Raw genomic sequence first — 21,358 nt, 5'->3', positions numbered from 1 at the left:
TTCCTCTGCCACTGCCACTGCCCTATTTTTCCCTAAAAAAGTAGCATGGAAAATGCACTGACAAGAGCGTGGCTCTTAAATTGATGATGATGATGATGATGAGGCACGTGTTGAGATTCGAACCTGCGACCTCACAATGAGAGTCAAACGTGACACGGAAAATGGTAATTTACAAACTACACTAAGTGATGCCAATTAAAACTTGGCAGCAGGGTGGGTGGCTGCAGACATCGAATGCTTCGTGGTAGCGGTACCGAGCACAGTACCCCGCTAGCCACAAGTCGGTAGTTTGACTGGGGATCGACGACCCAGCTGTTTCACGTTGGAAGTTGTATATATGCGTCGCGCTGTGCAAACTTCGATAGCGCGTTCTAGGCCGTCTGTCAACGCCATCTGTTGCATGTTGGCGGAACTAGTTGGTCAACTAGTTGGGTTCACCACTTTGGTACTGTTTTGGTTTTTCTAGCTTCCTAGTTTGCCTATGGTCATAGGACGTATAAGAACGGCTCTCCGCTCCCCTCCAGCAGCTGAGCTAGGTTTACCTCACCCCCGTCAGTCTTACTTTAGTCTTCAATCGTATGGCGTCAGACATCACACATACAGATACGCGTGTACGATAACGTCAATGTGTAGTGTCTGTGTAAAATGAGGTGTTTCTATGAAGTGTCCAGGGTATATCTTACCTAGCACTGTACTCAGGCAGGTCCTCAGGTATGGGCATCCAGGCGACCGCTCTGATCTCCTTGGGCAGGAGTCTGTTCAAGATCTTGCAATATGGCATCTCTGTTGCTGTATCACTCTGTTGCTCTGGTGGGTGCTTGCTTCGAAGGGATATTGATATCACCTGCAATTTTATACAGGATGTCCCACAATTATGGATCAAAAGGAAGTGTAATGTGCATGTGGATCTGTGTGATATGTGGTATGTTTCTTTCTCTCTCTTTTTCAAGTGGATTGTTAATTTATTAGCGGAGTGCAATAGATTATATTATGAATTTGAATTTCTGGAAGATAGCTTACTCAAATATAAAAAATTGATTCTTTTCTAAAGCTGATTCATCATCAGCCGTATGACGCCCACTGCTGGGCATAGGCCTCCCCCAAAGCTGATTAATTTCATAAAAATTTTGAAATTCTAGAGTTGCCATTTTGTTACATTTTTGAGATTTTTTCTGGTCCATTTAGGTTTAATTAGTTTATTATTATTATTAACTCAGGCAGTCAGTTTTTCACTGATAAGTGCCTGTATTCGATTAATTCTAATTCGACTAAAATTCAGTTGTGTTTTCCTTTTTCTGTTTTATGGTAATTGTTTAGTTTTAAAAACTAGAGTTCCAAGTAAAAAATAGAAGAATCTTGAATAGAGTATGGGAAATCGTTGAGAAACGCTAAAAAAAGAAAATAGTATACTGAAACAATAATGGACCTGCCCAAAAGCACTGACACCCTTATCAGTCCGTCCACACCGATGGTACTGAGACGTCTCCCGGCTCTGTATAAGACAGGACTTGGTTAATGCGTGGAAGAGATGGTGCTCTATTGTCTGGTTGGAGTCTTCCTGCACCGCTAGACCCTGGTAGTCCCAACCAAAGTAGAGGATACGGAGGAGGACTCGACGGTAATGGCATCTGCAAGTTTATTTCTTTATTAACTAATATAACATAACATGTAACAGTCTATAAACTTCCCACCTCTTTTCAATCAACCGGTATTGAGCATACTTCACCACGCTGCTTCACTCCGGCTTTTACGGCAAATAGCTGGGACTAACGGCTTAACGTGCCCTTCCGAAGCACGGAATCATCTTATTTTTTCGGACAATCAGGCGATTATGGCCTGCAATATTAGGACTAAACAAAGGAAAGTCTCACAAAGTGATTTCGACAATGTCCCCATCGTATAATAACCTAACCTAACGCTCTAACCACTACAGATTTTTATAAGTTTTTGTATACTTACTTGGTAAAATCGAATGGTTTCTTCCGATGATTTTTATCACTTTCCGTATCACTAGATTGGTGTTTACTGATAATATTCTTCAACTGTGAATTGTGTGCTTCTAATTGTATAATTTTATCCACTAATTCCTGTGAAAAACATTAAATAATATGTAAAATATGCTATCGTAGAGGTTAGGTTGCGAAAATCATTGTTTTACACTGATAATATACATTTTTATCCAGGTTTAATAGATCTTCTCTGGTCGCGCCCTTTAACTTCTTCTGTTTCGGTGGTAATTTTTCCATTGTTATGAAAAAATACAGAGAAAATTGCTAAAACTAACAACAAAACAAGATTCACAACAAACGTCAAAATTACAGCAACTAGCGTTGCGCGGTTCCTTTTATGTCGATTCTAAAGTAAATGAGTCTATTTTAAGAATGGATTGCATAATAAGGAATTACAGTTTAGTTTCCATAATTAGTCTAATTTAAAAACGACAAACCTTATTATGAAAAATAGAAGTCTTATTTAAAGTATTTGTAAAAAATATCAGTTAAGGAGTCAATGATATTACATGGGTATCATTATAATAATATATGGGACAAGCTGTCCATGGCCCAGAAAACCTACCTCTCTGGATATGCCCAAATGAAAGTATATAGAAGGCAAATTAAGTTAGGATTTTAGCCAGTAGAAATTCAAGTAGTTTCTTGTCTTCGCCTAAAACAGATAGGATGGGTACTAACATTTATATAGTTCTAGGCATAACAGAAAACATTAAATCTCAACCGTGGTAGTCCAGTTCAACAGTGGTCGCTGGTTCGAATCTTAGCACGGGCCTAAACCAACAATATTTGAACTTGTTTTCGAATTAATGTTTGGATCATAAATTAATATCACGTGCTAAGCGGTGTTGGAAAACATGCATCGTGAGGAAATCCACATTTCCAAGAAATGTTTCGGAGGTAGATAAACGAGTCTGCCGAGAAGATAAGCAGCTGCTCAGTTTTATGTTTTTATACGCTCTCAGTCCAGCGCAGCGTAAATAGTCATAATTAATCTAAAGATAATTGGAGATGTCCTTAGAAAAGGCTCAATACAATCTACACTGAACCGGCGCGCGTGCATGTATGAAACGATTGATGAATGTAGAGGAAGCAAGTATGTTGGGACCAGTCAGTCAGTTAGTCTCTGCTTACCCTGTCAATAAATTTTATTTTGAAACATCCTTATACAGGATTTTACACACGTACTTTAGCGTACACACATACAGGAGTCTAGTACGCAGACTAGTGTAATAGGATTTTGTAGCGGGAGGTAAAAATATTAATAATAATAGAACGTATAGAACGGCTCGGTCGGGCCGCGCCGTCGTTCCCCCCGCGCGCCTGCGCGAGTAGCATGCGCGAGCGCGCTCGTTGACTCTCGCTCACTCGCACTCATTCAGTTTGCCGCCGAGCTTCATACGCGATAGACCGTTTTCGCGCCGCCCGAGCGAACCGTCCGCGCACGCGCTGCGCCGCTGCGCCCCGTAGTTTAAGTTACTCTCTGTTCTGTTGCAAAAGCTGTTACAGTGTTCACTAATATAAAATAAAAACTAGTGTGGCGAACTAAACCCGATTTTCAATTCCATCTGTGCTACCCCACGCTAGAAGATGGCGTCCCAACGTGAAGCTGGATATTGTGATGGACTTTGCGTACGTTCGGAGTGACTTTCATGTGCTTAAGCATCGTTTTATCTTCTAGAAGAAGTCGCGATCGTGTTACTGTGTGTGCCTTTTGAGTCTCGAAGACTCCCGCCCGAGTGACCAAATCTAAGTACATACCTACTACGTGTGAACTGTAAATTATTACCTAGATCTAGACTTTATTGAGTGTCGTAACTAGCTGACGAACATTAGGACTGTGTGTCTATCGTTTTGTGTTTCGTTTATTTTCTAGTTTTTTCTCGAACATTCATGTTCTAGACTTTGTAATTGCGATCTTCACGTGTTCGAATACTTCTTATAAGTGTTTTTAGACTCAGATTGACTATATTTTACGGATAGTTGTGTTAAATATCTTTTGCGGACAGTTTTAAATAAGTATTTTATCATTGCGCGTTGTCCACAAGTGGGCATGGTCGTTTGTGAAAATCGGGCGAGTCCATTTTGAAAATCGGGCGATTCCATTTTCTAAGTGCCACTTTTTACCGCAATTCGAACTGTCAATGTCAAATTGTCAATCGCGTTATCGAACTCTTCTTTCGTGAAAAACTTTTGTTTATTAACTGTTGTAAATCAGTTTTATAGTTATTATAGTGTGAAAACTTATTGTTGACTGGAAAATATTTCAGTTAGGTACTAACAGTGCATACGTAAAGTGAAATACGTTAGTGTGTCTCGTTTTGTTTCGTATGAGACGAGTTGCTGTCGACCGTGGAGGGTCGATGTTCCAGTTGCTCGTATTTGCCATACGTACGAGTACACCGTGCGTGCCCTGCGCATGTCCTTGCGCTGGCACGATTGATGCAGAGCTGCTATACCGCTGCGCCAGCCGCGCATGCCCGCAACCTGCTTGGACTTAGGGAAGTACCCCTTACCTATTTTTCACACAGTGCTAATGAACATTTGAACTATAAGCGGAACTGTTATTTTATCTGTTATATTGACTTTTATATACTACAAACTAAAGTGAAAGTACTTAAAGTAAATTAAAAAGAACTAAAGTGTTAAAATGGTTTTAACTAGAAGTGGTAACGATTTAGCGCCGCCCGTCGATCGCACGCCGCCCGTCGAACGCACGCTGCCCGTCGTTCGCACGCCGCCCGTCAGTCGTACGCCGCCAGCAGATGCCACGATGCCCGTCTATGCCACGTCTCCCATTGATGTCACGCTGCCTGCCGAGGGCGCGTCGCACGTCGATGTCACGCTGCTCGCTGATGACGAGTCGCCCGGCGTGAGCTTCATGGCGCCAGGCCCCTCTGCGCCTACTGTGCCGAGGCCAATCGCCCCTTCTCCTTATGGTGCACCTGTCGCTGCTTCTCCTCGTGGTGTGCTGGAACCCACGCATGCAAGCCAGGTCTTCCCATCACCATCTTCAGTACTGATGACAGATGAACAATTCAGCCGACTGCTGTCCATGTGCACGCAATCATCACCTGCACCTTCACCCTTGCCGCCTGGTCCGCAAACCTCTAATTTTGCGAACTGCACGTCACGTTTCAATGGTGCCGGCGACATAAACGCGTTCATAGACGCCGTGGAGATGTATAAGCAATGTTTGGGAGTTGATGATGCCGTTGCACTGAGAGGCTTGCCTATGTTGCTGACCGACTTTGCTGCTTCCTGGTGGCGGGGAGTCAAGCATTCTACAGAGTCCTGGGTTGATGCTGTTCAACTGCTACGAGTAACCTTCGGTCCGCGCATGCCTCCACATAAGATCTACCGACAGATCTTCAAGAAAGAGCAAGCAGAAGAATCAACAGACATATTTGTTTGCCGAGTGAGAGCTCTGATAGCTCAATTACCACCTGACACTCTACCAGAAAATCCAGTACAATTGGATATGACATATGGATTGTTACATCGTAGAATACGCGAGAGGGTGTCACGTAGCTCCTTCTCATCATTTGCAGAGCTACTACAGCATGCCAGAAGCGTAGAAGATATGTTAGACGAGAGTCGACCAGTGACCGGACACAATCGGGTAACCGCTGTTACCCCCACTACTGCTACACCTGCCGTCACTACTGCACGTGCTATCCCGACACAGTCCCGTCCGAAATGCATATATTGCAAATGCTATGGACATACAAGAGAAGAATGTCAAAAGTTGAAGAATAAAGTAGAGATTAAGAAGGAAGTTATTCCAGATCCTCGCCCAGTCAGTTGTTTTGGCTGCGGAGCACTCGGCGTGATAAGATCCAATTGCCCTAAATGCAAAGAGCAGAGCAAAGTAGTTCCTGCTGTGTCGTCTACATTCAACTCAGTGTCGGCTATAGGAGTGAGTGATCTTATGGTTCCACGGGACCGTCCCGTTGTGAACATTTCGGTTTGTGGTTTAGTGGGTAGTGCAATTGTGGACACTGGTGCAAAACAATCTATTGGTAGTAAGAGTCTGTATAACCATCTTGTAAATTGTGGTCAAACTTTTGATAAAGTTGTAACTGAACTTAGATACGCCGATGGGCGAAGTTGTATAGAAGAAGTTAATGTAGCACGTGTTAATGTTACTTGTAGTAATGTAGTGACTGAGGTTTGTTTCCTAATGTTACCACATGCTACTAACTCATTGCTAGGTATGGATTTCATTGAGGGTACGGGCATGATACTTGACTTTGATCGTAATGTTTGGTATTTGAGAAATTCTCAACCGGAACCAATGTGTTTTGAGGGCAAGACTGATTTAGTTCATCTATCGACTGTGGAACTTCGTGAGGACGAGGGCGCCCACCTTGATTTAGATGCTCGGAACAAGCTCACGACTCTCCTGCAAGAAAATGAAGATATCTTCAAGCTAGGGGGAGCACCCACCAAGTTTGCCACTCATCGCATTGACACCGGTGACGCCGCACCAGTAGCAGGACCGCCGTATCGAGTCACGCCCTCTAAGAAGGAAATCATCCGCCTGGAATTGGACAAAATGTTGGACGAAGACGTCATCGAGGATGCAGAATCGGATTGGGCTTCTCCCGTTGTTTTAGTCCCTAAGAAGGATGGGGAAGTCCGCTTTTGTGTAGATTACCGGAAGCTAAACCGCGTGACGCGATCCGACCAGTACCCGCTCCCCTTGATCGACGATTTGATACAGTCAACGAAAGCCAACAGCATCATGTCCACCATTGATCTCAAAGCAGGTTATTGGCAGATAGAAGTGGCGCCAGAGGATCGCCATAAGACGGCTTTTACCACACCGTTCGGGACTTACCAATTTAAGCGAATGCCGTTTGGTCTTAAGAATTCCCCGGCGACATTTCAACGCTTAATTGATCGATTTCGTGCCGGCCTGAAGGATGTATGTGTAGTTGCATACTTAGATGATCTCCTTATAGTCTCGCCTGATATTGAAACTCACGTGCGTGACTTACAACAGGTCTTTGACAGACTTCGATTATTTGGTCTCCGAGCAAATCGGAAGAAGTGTGTTTTTGGAAGAGATAGAGTCGTATATCTTGGACATGTACTTACCTGTCGTGGCGTCGAGCCAGATCCCGCGAAGGTTGAAGCTGTACTAAATATGGAGCCGCCAAAGAATCTGAAACAAATGAGAACATTTTTACAAACCTGTGCTTGGTTCAGGAAATTTATACCACAGTTTTCGGAAGTAGCGCGTCCACTCACCGATCTTACCAAAAAGAATCGAACCTGGCGATGGGCTGACGATCAGCAATTCGCGTTTGAAGAGCTGAAGCGTCGTCTTGCGACTAGCCCCATTCTGCAGCAGCCTGATTTTGAGAAGCCATTCATCCTGCGTACTGACGCCAGTGCATACGCCCTGGGTGCTGTTCTCCTTCAGGGAGATGATCCGAAGGAGGAACGGCCGATCGAATATGCGAGCAGACTTTTAACGCCAGCTGAACGTAATTACCATACCACCGAGCGTGAGGCTCTTGCAGTTGTATGGGCCCTTGAGAAGTTTAGGGGTTACCTTGAAGGCGCGCAAGTGCGCGTTGCGACTGACCACCAACCACTGAAGTGGTTGTTATCGCTGAAGACTCCCAGTGGTCGATTAGCCCGTTGGGCCATGAAGATTCAGGCCTTTAACCTGGAAATAGAGTATACCCCAGGAAGGGCGAATGTCATTGCCGACACGATGAGTAGGCCCGTGTGCGGTGATGCCTTACCAGAAAAGGATGTTGTTGCCAGTTCCTCATGCGATGTTTGCCCTGTAAGTGTAGACTTACCACATCGTCGTCCCGAAGAGATCCGTAGTGCGCAGCTCGAAGATCCTGAAATAAAGAAAATTATTAATGACTTTGAAGGTCAGACGGCCGATGCATCGGACCGCTGGACTGATCGCGGATATTATATGACCTTAGGCGTACTTTACCGTATAGATCTGGACGGAGATTCTGAAGAACCGCAGCTGGTAGTTCCCGAGTCCATGCGTGAAGAGGTCATGAAGATGCTGCATGATGCACCTACCGCTGGACACCTTGGCCTGGAACGAACCCTGAAGAAGATGAAGGAGAGATACTATTTTAGAAACATGCGACAATATGTTGCCAAATATATCAAGTCATGTGACCTGTGTCAAACCTACAAACCCAGCAACATGAAGCCTGCGGGGTTGTTGCAGACGCCCGTAGCTCATCAGCGTATGGAAGTCCTTGCGATGGATCTTTTTGGACCTCTTCCCGAAGGAAGCAACGGAGAGAGATGGATCTTCCTCATCGTGGACACTGCAAGTAGATGGGTGGAAGTGTTCCCCTTAGTTGACGCTACAGCTGAAGCCTGCGCTAAAGTGTTGTTGGAGGAAGTATTCCTTAGATATGGGTTTCCTCGCCGTGTAATTTCTGATAACGGCTCACAGTTTGTCTCTGCTGTAATGCAGAAATTGATGTATGTATTCGACGTTAAGCAGAGCCTCATTCCTGCTTACCATCCGGAAGCTAACCCGTCCGAGCGCAAGAACCGCGACATGAAGCAAATGCTTGCTATGCTTGTGGGGCCTGAACATCGGAATTGGCCTGAAGCGTTGCCCGCCGTTCGGTTTGCCCTTAATAGCTCGTACAATGAAGGTACTGGGAGGACTGCTGCATTTTTAACGTTTGCCCGTGAATTACGCTCACCAATGGATGTAGTTACTGACCTCAGAGGGGTTGTTGAACGCGAGAATTTCGTTCCTCAGATAACTCCATATCTGCTAAAATTCACCGAGACCCTCCAGGAAGTCAAATGGAGAACCGAAGAGCAACAGGATCGTAGAAAGGAAGTCGCCGATAAGAATCGCCGCCCGATTTCTTCCTACCAGGTGGGAGACCTCGTCCTCGTTGAGTCTCACCGGCTTAGTAATGCCGCTAAGGGTTTTAGTAGTAAGTTTGCCCCGCGTCGCGAGGGACCGTACGAGATATTTGAAATTGTCAGCCCAACCTCGTTTCTGCTTAAGGATAAGCAAGGTACCATCAGAGGGAAGTATCATGCTAGTGCCCTTACCCCTTATGTGGGGACTGCTACCCTCATAGAACACCCCCGTAAAAAGGGTCGTCCGGCCAAGTCACCATCGGGTCGATCCGGTGACTTGGAGGGGGAGGTTGTAGCGGGAGGTAAAAATATTAATAATAATAGAACGTATAGAACGGCTCGGTCGGGCCGCGCCGTCGTTCCCCCCGCGCGCCTGCGCGAGTAGCATGCGCGAGCGCGCTCGTTGACTCTCGCTCACTCGCACTCATTCAGTTTGCCGCCGAGCTTCATACGCGATAGACCGTTTTCGCGCCGCCCGAGCGAACCGTCCGCGCACGCGCTGCGCCGCTGCGCCCCGTAGTTTAAGTTACTCTCTGTTCTGTTGCAAAAGCTGTTACAGTGTTCACTAACATAAAATAAAAACTAGTGTGGCGAACTAAACCCGATTTTCAATTCCATCTGTGCTACCCCACGCTAGAATTTTTATATTACGTTTCAAGAAAGTAAATTACCCACAAGAAACTATTGTTATAAAATTTGTTGAAAACTATCTATCGCCTAATTAATATGAGTAGTAAGATACAATTTTTATATGAAGTTAAATGCGAAGAATTGGTTTACAATAATCAGCGAGCGCAAATGTCCTCTAAAATTACGCGTGATTTTGTATCCGTAATTGTCCCATAATTATTATGGCATTGTAAAAGTAATCTGCACTGCGATGGTAAACCGGCTCCCAAGCGAACGGCCGAGTACTATCCAACGTACGGCAACAGTATTAGAAGGCCGCTACTCGCGGATAGCGGCCTCACCGCGGATTCATACAAAATAACATAAAATCGATTAAAAAATGTATGATAATATCGATTGAAAAAAAAATTCGATACGAAACTACGTGGACGTCAACTATTATGAATTTCTAACTTTTTTCGCGGCATTCTAATTGCTAAGCGGACAAATTAAAACGTTACAAGTAGCACGTGCTTCTTTCGGAAATTATGCCTGTTACAAATTAGTAGGGTTATAGAAGTTTGACAGTTATTGAAAAATATTATTGTGACGTGACGTTTCGAAACTTTTTTCGATGATTTTTCATTAGTTTTTATGTATTTACTTATTTATATAATTAAAAATGTGATTAATAACGAAAATGGGAGTCAAAATTGCGGAAATTGAATGTGAAAATAGTGGATCCGCGATTTGGAGCGAGATATCCGGTTAGCTAACCAGAGGTATTGCAATTTTAATTTCTGCTTTTTGTAGTTGTTTGAATGTGATTTATTTCGACCATTCTCGCCATGGGACTTTATATTTTCCGATAAGTCTTTTTATCCCGGAAAAGTCCACTTATATTTATTATTATGCACTTAGAATGCCAAATTTCTTAATAGGAACTAAATAGTACTTTGAAAAAAGTGTGCAGTCGAGTAAATAAACGCTATAAATGAACCATATCCATCGAAGCCGTGTTAGCAAAAAAATTTGCAACTTCCTGTGGTTTTGTGTGTGATAATTCTGTAATTATAACTTAATTGCTCATTTACTTTGTACAAATTGTTTCAATGGATTGGTTTTAGTAATCAATCCTTAAACAGTTATTGAAAGAAAAGAAGTTATAATATCTCTGCCCGGCTGGGAGTGAAGACAGTAAGGATATTTTCGCACTACTTATCGTGTGGGTTGTGAGGTGGAATACCAACCTCATCAACTCTGGTGTCGGGGTTATTACTGAGCCGCTAAAGGCCCCTGATATGGCTCATGTAACGACTACATACGGTCACCCCTTATATAATGTAAATATAATATAATGCATCAAATTATGTATATAATTACCTTTCCTATATTGTATATAATTACCTATATTGCTTCTCTTTATTTTGATCAGTATAATATTTATTTTATTTTGTTTATAACACTTCATAAATTACACATAGATTACAATAATGGGTGGAAGATGTGTAGTGGCTGGGTGTAATAAAAAGTTTCATCATTTAAACCCAAAAACAAAGATAACAGGTGCATATATCTGTTATCCATGAAATTAGAATGTTAAATGAAGGAAAATGTTTGTAACAATGCTATCTATACTTATTTTTTTGAGGAATGTAGGGTGGGAAGTCCTTTAGTGGAGAAATAAACATTTTTTTTTATTGTACATTACAATATAGTAATTATTACTATGTTTATTAACTTTTATTTTTATTGTTACAGATAAAACCATGACAAAACGAATTTGACTGCCTCAAAAATAAAGATCTTCATTAATCATGTGATAATCATTAATAAAAAATAAAAAAGTCTTACATAAATAGTATTTTTAGGCCAGTATTAGTTTTAAATAAGTGATTTATGAAAAAAAAAACTACCATAATGTGTTCAACTGATTTCGGACTTTTTGTAAGTATTTTTTTTTATGTTGAGCAAATAGAAATAAGTAGGTAATCTGTGGCATTACAAATGGCAACATTGTTCGGCCATTTTGATTGTTTTGTTTTACTGACAGTTCTTCTTCCGGTTTCTTGTACGCTCAAGGTGTGACATGGCTTTTAACAAATAAACCTTTTTGTTCAGTATTTTCCGTCTTTTCATCATTGGCTCCCCATACATCTTGGTATTGGTATTGGTATTCGCGGGCCGGTTTCCGCAACTCGACGTCTGTGCGCCTATTTTGCGTGATACTCCCCCATACATCTTAACAATTTACACACTAGCTAATCTCCCTCTCACACACTTCAATCTTCTTCTATCGTGTGGGTTGTGAGGTGGATTACCAACCCCTTCAACCCACCCCCCCCCATTTCCTTCAATAAAATTATACTATTTTTCTAATAATTAATATACCATAACATAAGCTCATACTATATCCCAATTGGGGTAGTCAGAGGTACATCCATCGCAAGATGAACTAAGTACCCACGCCTCACCAAGCTTTCTGTTAGACCAACGTGATAGGTGAGCCGTATCGCCGTCTATAATGGTCGAGCTAACTGTGTTAGAAAAAACTGTAATTAAGGTAAATAGATAGCCAAAACTACCAGAAAAAACTAACTTGTCATGTCAACTCTCTGGGTGTGCGTCAAGCTAGCGGCCTCAAAAAAAAAAGGGCACGACAAAATAATTTGACCATACCAAAAAATAGTACTCTTATTGAAAAAAATAGTACCTGTTGTAAAAAAATTAGTACCATCACGGTTCTGGATTTATAGCCATGTTTTATTGCACTTGCTAGCTTGACGGTGAGCGAAATTTGGCGAGACTTAACGACAAGGTCTTTCGCTTTGATTTAAACGCCAAAAAATAGTACCGAAATAGTACTCACCCCCTGCAAAATACCGAAATGAGTACTTCAACGGTTCCAAAGTTATAAAGGCAGTTCTTTGATCCCGCTGGCTTGACGTTTTGAAAATACCTATTATCTGGGGAACGCTTGCATACTTCAGTATGTAACTAATGTCAATAAACTCGTATGAAATAGTACTTCCTACCATCATAATTTTGATCCGATTCTCTTTGTAGAAATATGTTAAAAAATCATCATAACCTATGCCATACATTTATCAAGACAGGTACCGTCGCGAACAAAATTATTACACATGCTCAAGAAGAATGTTGTCAGATTTTAGTATTTTTTCCCCATTTTTGGGTAAAAATTGGTGAAGTGCCAGGGTTGTCAGATGAAAGTAATATCATTGTTGAAACTCTTTGAGTTATTCTAATGAGTAATTCTATTGAAAAAAGGCTATAAATAAATAACTCATTGGAGCGACTCCGGCATTACTTTTTTTTTTGTCCCTTTTTTGCGCGCAATCTATCACCCTTGGATAATAAGCACTTGTGGTGTATAGGTATCATTATAGGTAAGCGACCAGTGTCGCTTCCTATTTTGGGCCTTAGTTGGCTAGATCCTGCGGCAGCCTCCTTTTTAGTCTTAGTTGTGTGTGCTCATCCATGAGCGGCCTGGCCAGTATATGTAGGATGGGCTGTAGTATTTAGTAATTTGTTACATACATACATACATACATAAACTCACGCCCGTAATCCCTAATGGGGTGGGCAGAGCCACAAGTAATCAAAGACAACTTGCAGCCACTGTTGATACGAAGTCCAAAGATGGATATGATGAACCTTATGGTGATAAGGGATCAGCCTATCGCCCATAACATTAGTCCATCATGTTAGATGACACAATCCCTCTGTCGGTTTTTACGACATGCCCGGGAAGAGAAGCAGCTGAACGTGTTCTATGTTTTTTATATGCTCCCAGAACAGCATAGAAGCAATGCAAAGCATGTTTGTAATTTGTTAACAACAAAATAAAGTAAAAATGAACACCAGAAAAGTTAGTAACTTTTTTTTTTTTTCTTTACAGTTACGTAAACCAGCTCTGAATGCATATCGCTCGAAGAGTACTTAATGGTTTACATGGTAAGTTTTTTTTTTATTGTATACCTATTTTTTTCCTAGATCTTTTTAGTCGACTAGTCAATTAGTAGGCCTTAGAAAGCCAATAGTCAGACGAATGAACGAATTAACACTTTGGCCACTTTGGCCACTTTGGCCTTTGGTCATGGTTCTATACAAGACCATTAACCCGGCCCCAGGGGGGACAGAGTCATCTTCTCTGCCCTCCACTGGGGCAATTCCTGTTCGGCGCGTCCTTGCTGCGGGGGGAGGCCTCTTACTTCAGTAGGCCGGAGTGAGATGATGGCTGAGTTCGAATAGGGACCTACGGGGTATAACGAAGAACCCTTGCCCAGGAATAGGGGTGAAGACCTCAACGGTTGCGTAGGCGAAGATGGGAGCCATCGGTACGGCAATGCAGGACGAAAGGGACGAGTCACAGGGACTGTAACCTGGAACCTGACAGGGGGCAGCAGTAACTGTCAGTACTATTCAGAGGCGGAGGACAGGAGTCCTAGTAGGGCTTTGTAATAGACTACTCTGGGCGCCATCCCACTGGCGTCAGACAGAGTACTGCGGGGCGGAAGGCAAGAGGGAAACCAATGCTCTATTTTTCCCTAAAAAAGTAGCATGGAGAATGCTGCACCTCCCTCATTCAGCGCTTATCGCTATCGACCCACTAGGGTCGATTAATTCTTTCAAATATTTTTCCTCTCAGACGACGCCCTGAGCCGAGGTTCGCGCCCAACTGGGCACCCTCAGGCCTGTTGTCTTAAACGTTGTACCGGGTGAGAGCCTTCAGCGCTCCCCATTTGTCCGGCCAAGTAGTTAATGCCATCTGCGGCAAATCTACAATAAGTCACGTCAAAAAAAAAAAAAAAAATGCTGCACCGACAACAGCGTAATCTACTTTTATCGTAACTTTTAAATGTTCCCCGCTTCTAAGTGTTTTTAACGGGCTCCGTGGTCTAGTGGTTCAGCGTTGGGCTCACGATCCGTCCCCACCGGGATTCGAACCCGGGACCTCCGGATCGTGAGCCTAACGCTCAACCACTGGACCACGGTGGCCGTTGGTAATATCCTTGATATTGTTTTGAATTCTTGACCCAGTGTTGAGTTCAAGTACCATTTGAAATACCAACTAATAACTAATTAACCATTAATGTTCATTAAGTATTTTATTGCCTTCATCACGCAACGCGTCGAATTTCGGCAACGCACTATAGTCGAAGATGTAGGTATACGAATCGCTAGGCTTAAGTGGAGATGGGCAGGACACTTGGCAAGATGGGAAGACAATGGACTAAGGCTGTCACTGAATGGTGGCCAAGGGATGGTCTTCTTCTTCTATCGTGTGGATTGTGAGGTGGAATACCAGCCTCATCAACCCTGGTGTCAGGGTTATTACTGAGCCGCCATAGGCCCCTGACATGACTCATGTAACGACTACGTACTTACATCAGCAAGTAATAACCGGGACCAACGGCTTAACGTGGTGTGCGTCAAGCTAGCGGCCTCAAAAAAAAAATGGGCACGAAAAAATAATTTGACCATACCAAAAAATAGTACTCTTATTGAAAAAAATAGTACCTGTTGTAAAAAAATTAGTACCATCACGGTTCTGGATTTATAGCCATGTTTTATTGCACTTGCTAGCTTGACGGTGAGCGAAATTTGGCGAGAGTTAACGACAAGGTCTTTCGCTTTGATTTAAACACCAAAAAATAGTATCGAAATAGTACTCACCCCCTGCAAAATACCGAAAGTAGTACTTCAACGGTTCCAAAGTTATAAAGGTAGTTCTTTGATCCCGCTAGCTTGACGTTTTGAAAATACCTATTATCTGGGGAATGCTTGCATACTTCAGTTTGTAACTAATGTCAATAAACTCGTATGAAATAGTACTCTCTACCATCATAATTTGGACCTGATTCTCTTTGTAGAAATATGTCAAAAAGTCATTATAACCTATGTCATACATTTATCAAGACGAGTACAGTCGCGAACAAAATTATTACACATGGTCAAGAATGTTGTCAGATTTCAGTATTTTTCCCCATTTTTGGGTAAAAATTGGTGAAGTGCCAGGGTTGTTAGATGAAAGTAATATCATTGTTGAAACTCTTTGAGTTATTCTACAAATACTGCAAATTGTTTATTAACAAACACTTCGATCCGTAACAAATTCAACATGAAGGTATAAATTATAAAATAAAACAGCAGATTAAAAATGTATTATGATGTATTAAAATCACAGATTGTTTTCGATAAGAACTAGACCCATGCAGCCATTTTCTATTAAAATTAGTGCATATGGGTGTATGCAATAGGAATTTTTTGTAATAGCAGCACTGAAGTGCAAAGAAATGGTAGGGTAGACCTCCAAAATGGCAATACTTACGAATAAATTGTGAGGTTATGTAATTGTCTACGTGACTGTATCAACAACAAATGTATGGCATAGGTTATGATGATTGTTTAACATTTCTACAAAGAGAATCGGATCAAAATTATGATGGTAGGGAGTACTATTTCATACGAGTTTATTGACATTAGTTACATACTGAAGTATGCAAGCGTTCCCCAGATAATAGGTATTTTCAAAACGTCAAGCTAGCGGGATCAAAGAACTGCCTTTATAACTTTGGAACCGTTGAAGTACTACTTTCGGTATTTTGCAGGGGGTGAGTACTATTTCGATACTATTTTTTGGCGTTTAAATCAAAGCGAAAGACCTTGTCGTTAACTCTCGCCAAATTTCGCTCACCGTCAAGCTAGCAAGTGCAATAAAACATGGCTATAAATCCAGAACCGTGATGGTACTAATTTTTTTACAACAGGTACTATTTTTTTCAATAAGAGTACTATTTTTTGGTATGGTCAAATTATTTTTTCGTGCCCATTTTTTTTTTTGAGGCCGCTAGCTTGACGCACACCTTAACGTGCCTTCCGAAGCACGGATCATCGTACCTACAATGGACTAAGGCTGTCACTGAATGGTGGCCATCCGGTATGCGATATCGAGGCAGACCACCAGCCCAGTCGGATGATATTGTGAGGTATGCCGGAAAGCAATGGATGAGACTTGCACAGGACCGGAAAGGATGGCGTGAAAGAGAGGAGGCCTGTACCCAGCAGTGGGTGGATATAGGCTGAGTAGATAGATAGATGAGGAGCTCGGTGGCGCAGCGGTAGACGCGCTCGGTCTGCGATTGTTGAAGTTAAGCAACTTTCGCAAAGGCCGGTCATAGGATGGGTGACCACAAAAAAAAAAAAAAAACATCTCGAGCTCCTCCGTGCTTCGGAAGGCACGTTAAGCCGTTGGTCCCGGCTGCATTAGCAGTCGTTAATAACCACCAATCCGCACTGGGCCCGCGTGGTGGTTTAAGGCCCGATCTCTCTATCCATCCATAGGGAAGGCCCGTGCCCCAGCAGTGGGGACGTTAATGGGCTGATGATGATGATGATTCTATACTTACTGGTTTCGTGTTAACAGTTCAACGGTTAAATAATAAAGTTACGCCGCTAATCAACCTTGACAAGTGAATGAATCGTGCCATAATGATGGTCCGCCATTATGACGTGAATCATGTTGAACTCAAAACACAGAAACCTAAACTGGTTGCGTTTTTTTCTTAAGGTTCGAATCCAGCACGACCTAAACCAATGTTTTTTAAATTCATGATTAGGTAACTGATGTACAGTCGAACAATAATAATATAATGTATCCACTTTAGGACTCTCTCGCACTAACATATTTGACATTTACTGAGACTTACAGTTCAATTTGTCAAAAAAGTTAATGTGACATGGTACCAAAGTACATATTAATGCTCGTGACCGTATAGCCGGGGAAAAGAAGCTGCAAGAAAAACCTCGGCACAGGGCCCAGACGTTCTTTTAAAAAAATAATCATAAAATATTTTTATACAATTGAGAAATTTAGCTGCCTAATATCAGATACATAATGAGAAAAAACATCAATTAGTTCCGAAAACTTTTAGGTAAAATTCGTATTTACAATCGAAAATAAAATAAAAAATATAACATAATTTCATCATCCCCATAGCGTTGAGCCCAACGCTCAACGACTGAACTACTGAGGTTGAGTCTATCGTGTGTGCAATCTAGTCCATCGAGACAGTAAAGATCGTGATGCGGCAGGCGAGGTCGCTCCGTCTGCAGTAAGTTACACGAATATCAATTAAAAAATGATATTGTAGAAATATTTAAAATACATACATACATAAACTCACGCCCGTAATCCCTAATGGGGTGGGCAGAGCCACAAGTAATCAAAGACAACTTGCAGCCACTGTTGATACGAAGTCCAAAGATGGATATGATGAACCTTATGGCGATAAGGGATCAGCCTATCGCCCATAACATTAGTCCATCATGTTAGAGGACACAAACCCTCTGTCGGTTTTTACGACATGCCCGGGAAGAGAAGCAGCTGAACGTGTTCTATGTTTTTTATATGCTCCCAGAACAGCATAGAATATAAATATTTAAAATCGATGTGAGTAATCGTTACATGAGCCATGTCAGGGGCCTTTGGCGGCTCAATCATAACCCTGACACCAGGGTTGATGAGGCTGGTATTCCCCCTTACAACGCACACGATAAGAAGAAGAAGCGATGTAATTGTAGAATTTCCAATATCGATACTATCGATACTATTTGGGGGCTTCGAATATAATCGATTATTAATCGATATACAGTCGATTATTGGGCTACGTTCATCATCATCTCCCATTAATCATCATCATCATGGTCCGCTTATCTAACCTGATGATTTGACAGGTCCGGCTTTTCACATAAAAAAAAAATATGAAAATAGTCACTTCTATTTAATTATGTCTAATAGAACCTTCCCCGGATGCCCTCTAAACTAGGACAAATCCGGGGAAACCCGGACGGATGGCAACCCTACCATAGCGGTATGTTTATCTTTACGAAATACGCCAATGAGTATATTGGAGGGAGCCTCGTTTGATGGTCATCGGCCATATATCTCGGTGCGAGGACCGTCACCATCGCAGTATCTGTAGCGTGAGAACCTAGCCTTTGCTTTCACTAGACGGACACCGCCAGTTGCGTGCTTGAAATTCGCACGTTTATCTATAGTTTTGTTTATGTGAGCCGTGTTGGTAGAACGCCTCTCGCTTTGACGTCGCAGGTTCGAACCAACACAGGTCTAAACCAATGATTGTTAAATTTGTTTCCAATTCAAAATTCAAAAATATCTTCATTCATTAGGTAACATAGTCACACTTTGAATTGTCAATTTTTACATAACGAACGTCTCATCCGCCTAAAACTACTGCAGCTTCTCACAACCTGTACAGCCGGGGAAAAGAAGCTGCAAGAAAAACCTCGGCACAGACGACGTTCTTCGTTCGACGTTCTAGACGTTCTTTAAAAAAATAAAAATAAACATAAAATGTTGTTATACAATTGAGTAATTTATCTGCCTAATATCAGTTCTTAGACAGTTAATCCCATGCATTCATATCTTCTAAATAATCACTAACTTTATAATAACCTTTTTTGTAAAGTTTCTGTTTAACTACTGTCTTAAAACAGTTGAAAGGCAAATTCTGAATGTCAAGGAATCTTATTGTAAAAACGTATACATTGCCCCTTAAAAGATTTAGTGATCTTATGTAATCGACTGAATTCAATATCACGTGCTCAGCGGTGAAGGAAAACATCGTGAGGAAACCCACATTCCGGAAAAATGGTTTCGGAGGTATGTGACCTAACCTGTATTGGGCTTGGTTTTCCTTGGTTGGAAGGTCAGACAGGCTTCTGTAAAAAACCGGACCTGTGAAATCGTCAGGTTAGGTAAGCAGACCATGTGAAAAACTGGATAATGCTTGATGACATGACTATGTATGGTCCACGACCTCTGCCTACCCCTTATGTTATGTTTTATGCCGATTTTAACAGCAAATATAAACAACTATATAGAGGAGCTCGGTGGCGCAGCGGTTAACGCGCTCGGTCTGCGATTGTTGAAGTTAAGCAACTTTCGCAAACGCCGGTCGTAGGATAGGTGACCACAAAAAAATATTTCATCTCGAACTCCTCCGTGCTTCGGGAGGCACGTTAAGCCGTTGGTCCCGGCTGCATTAGCAGTCGTTAATAACCATCAATCTGCACTGGGCCCGCGTGATGGTTTAAGGCCCGATCTCCCTATCCATCCATAGGGAAGGCCCGTGCCCCAGCAGTGGGGACGTTAATGGGCTGATGGTGATGATGAACAACTATAATATATCGAACAGTAAGCAGAAGCAAGGACGCAAACCATCGCCACTAAAGCGTATCGTGGGAACTATTGCACTTACTTTCACTGAACGTAGTAACGGGATTTAACATGCCTAAATGTCCCAATGGGGCGGGCAGAGCGACATGCAGTCAGGCGACAACTTGCAGCCACTTTTGAGACAAACAAACAACACAAACTCACGACTATATCCCAATTGGGGTAGTCAGAAAGAAAGTCTAGTATATGCACCTACTCTTCCCGCCAAGTAGTTAATGCCACCTGCGGCAAATCTACAATAAGTCACGTCAAAAAAAAGCACCAAAATAGCTAAAAAAAACCCTCCTCGAACTCCTCGCCAGCTATGCTTAAATCCCATGTAATACTTAGGGGCCATCATTTACCAGGGACAAATTCGGGAAACCACGTGATATCTATGATTCAAACTCATGTTTTTATATTTTATTTCTTTTAAGAACGTCTAGGGCCCTGTGCCGAGGTTTTTCTTGCAGCTTCTTTTCCCCGGTTGTACAGGTTGTGAGAAGCTGCAGTAGTTTTAGGCGGATGACACGTTCGTTATGTAAAAAATGACGATTCAAAGTGTAACTATGTTACCTATTGAATTGGGATTTGTACACGACTATATCCCAATTGGGGTAGTCAGAGGTACATCCATCGCAAGATGAACGAAGTACCCACACCTCACCGAGCTTTCTAGTTAAGAACCAAAATTAAATTTTGTATTACCTATATTTTTTTGTTGCAGGAGGATAGAGAGGGCGCGAGGCGTCGGCTAGGCGCTGTGCTGCCCACTAATATGGAGGTACAAACTTTTTTTTATAATTTTATAATATAAATGGCAGTGATTTCCGTCTTGCCTTCCGCCCCGCAGTACGGTCACGAGTATATGTATACTCTTTGAAACCATGTAACATTAACTTTTTTAATAAATTAAACCGTAAGTCTCATTAAATGTCAAATATGATAGTGCGACAGGGTTCCAAAGTGGGTACATGATATTGCTCGTGACTGTACTCTTTCTGACGCGAATGGGATGGCGCCCAGAGTAATCCAGTCGAGTGTATTTACCCTTCTTCTATCGTGTGGGTTGTGAGGTGGATTACCAACCTCATCAACCCTGGTGTCAGGGTTATTACTGAGCCGCCAAAGGCACCTGACATGACTCATGTAACGACTACTTACTTACATCAGTAAGTAGTAACCGGGACCAACGGCTTAACGTGCATTCCGAAGCACGTGCATCCCCTAGCCAAGTCTCTGCCGCATCCGTCACACAATGCAGCTCGGCTATGCCACCTGGGAACCGGTGTAGAGGGCACTCGTTCACTATGTGAGATAGGGTTTGATATGGCGGGCGGGCAGAGAGGAATGGCGGTTACTCCACCGACAAGAGCGCAGCTCTTAAATAGAGAGAGAGATGGCGGGCTGGCAGATGAAGGAAGATCTAGAAGGACGAATTGGAGATGTCCATAGAAAAGATTCAGTACGATCTACTCTGAACCGGCGTGCGTGTATGAAACGATTGATGGATGCGGAGGAAGCCAGAGAAGTATGTCAGGATCGAAGCGAATGGAATTCCTTAGTCTCTGCTTACCCCGGTGGGGAATAGGCGTGGGTT

At 42.4% G+C, this 21,358-nt stretch overlaps 2 protein-coding genes across 5 annotated transcripts in view; one reads left to right on the top strand and one right to left on the bottom strand.

The window, feature by feature from the left end:
* Window positions 1-21,358, bottom strand: part of LOC126379216 (tRNA pseudouridine(38/39) synthase-like) — a 76,544-nt gene that overhangs the window by 5,265 nt on the left and 49,921 nt on the right. Inside the window, exons 1-4 of one of the 2 annotated variants that reach the window (XM_050027906.1) lie at window positions 2,172-2,308; window positions 1,960-2,087; window positions 1,427-1,628; window positions 684-844 (exon numbers count right to left, since the gene is read on the bottom strand). In XM_050027906.1, coding sequence (XP_049883863.1) covers window positions 684-844; window positions 1,427-1,628; window positions 1,960-2,087; window positions 2,172-2,246 — 566 coding nt within the window. In that variant the 5' untranslated portion in view covers window positions 2,247-2,308. Of the gene's footprint in view, window positions 1-683; window positions 845-1,426; window positions 1,629-1,959; window positions 2,088-2,171; window positions 2,309-21,358 lie in introns of those variants that run through there. The other variant, XM_050027907.1, reaches the window with a different exon arrangement.
* Window positions 9,840-21,358, top strand: part of LOC126379257 (Krueppel-like factor 8) — a 42,508-nt gene continuing 30,989 nt past the window's right edge. For 2 of the 3 annotated variants that reach the window (XM_050027957.1, XM_050027959.1), the window contains exons 1-4: window positions 9,840-10,279; window positions 11,259-11,444; window positions 13,417-13,472; window positions 20,486-20,542. In XM_050027957.1, coding sequence (XP_049883914.1) covers window positions 13,461-13,472; window positions 20,486-20,542 — 69 coding nt within the window. In that variant the 5' untranslated portion in view covers window positions 9,840-10,279; window positions 11,259-11,444; window positions 13,417-13,460. The remainder of the gene's footprint in view (window positions 10,280-11,258; window positions 11,445-13,416; window positions 13,473-20,485; window positions 20,543-21,358) is intronic. The other variant, XM_050027958.1, reaches the window with a different exon arrangement.

This window comes from Pectinophora gossypiella, chromosome 28 (genome assembly GCF_024362695.1).
Source record: "Pectinophora gossypiella chromosome 28, ilPecGoss1.1, whole genome shotgun sequence".
NCBI classification, from domain to species: Eukaryota; Metazoa; Arthropoda; class Insecta; order Lepidoptera; family Gelechiidae; genus Pectinophora; species Pectinophora gossypiella.
Note: the sequence above shows the minus strand (reverse complement) of the source record. Positions and strands in the feature narration are given on the sequence as shown.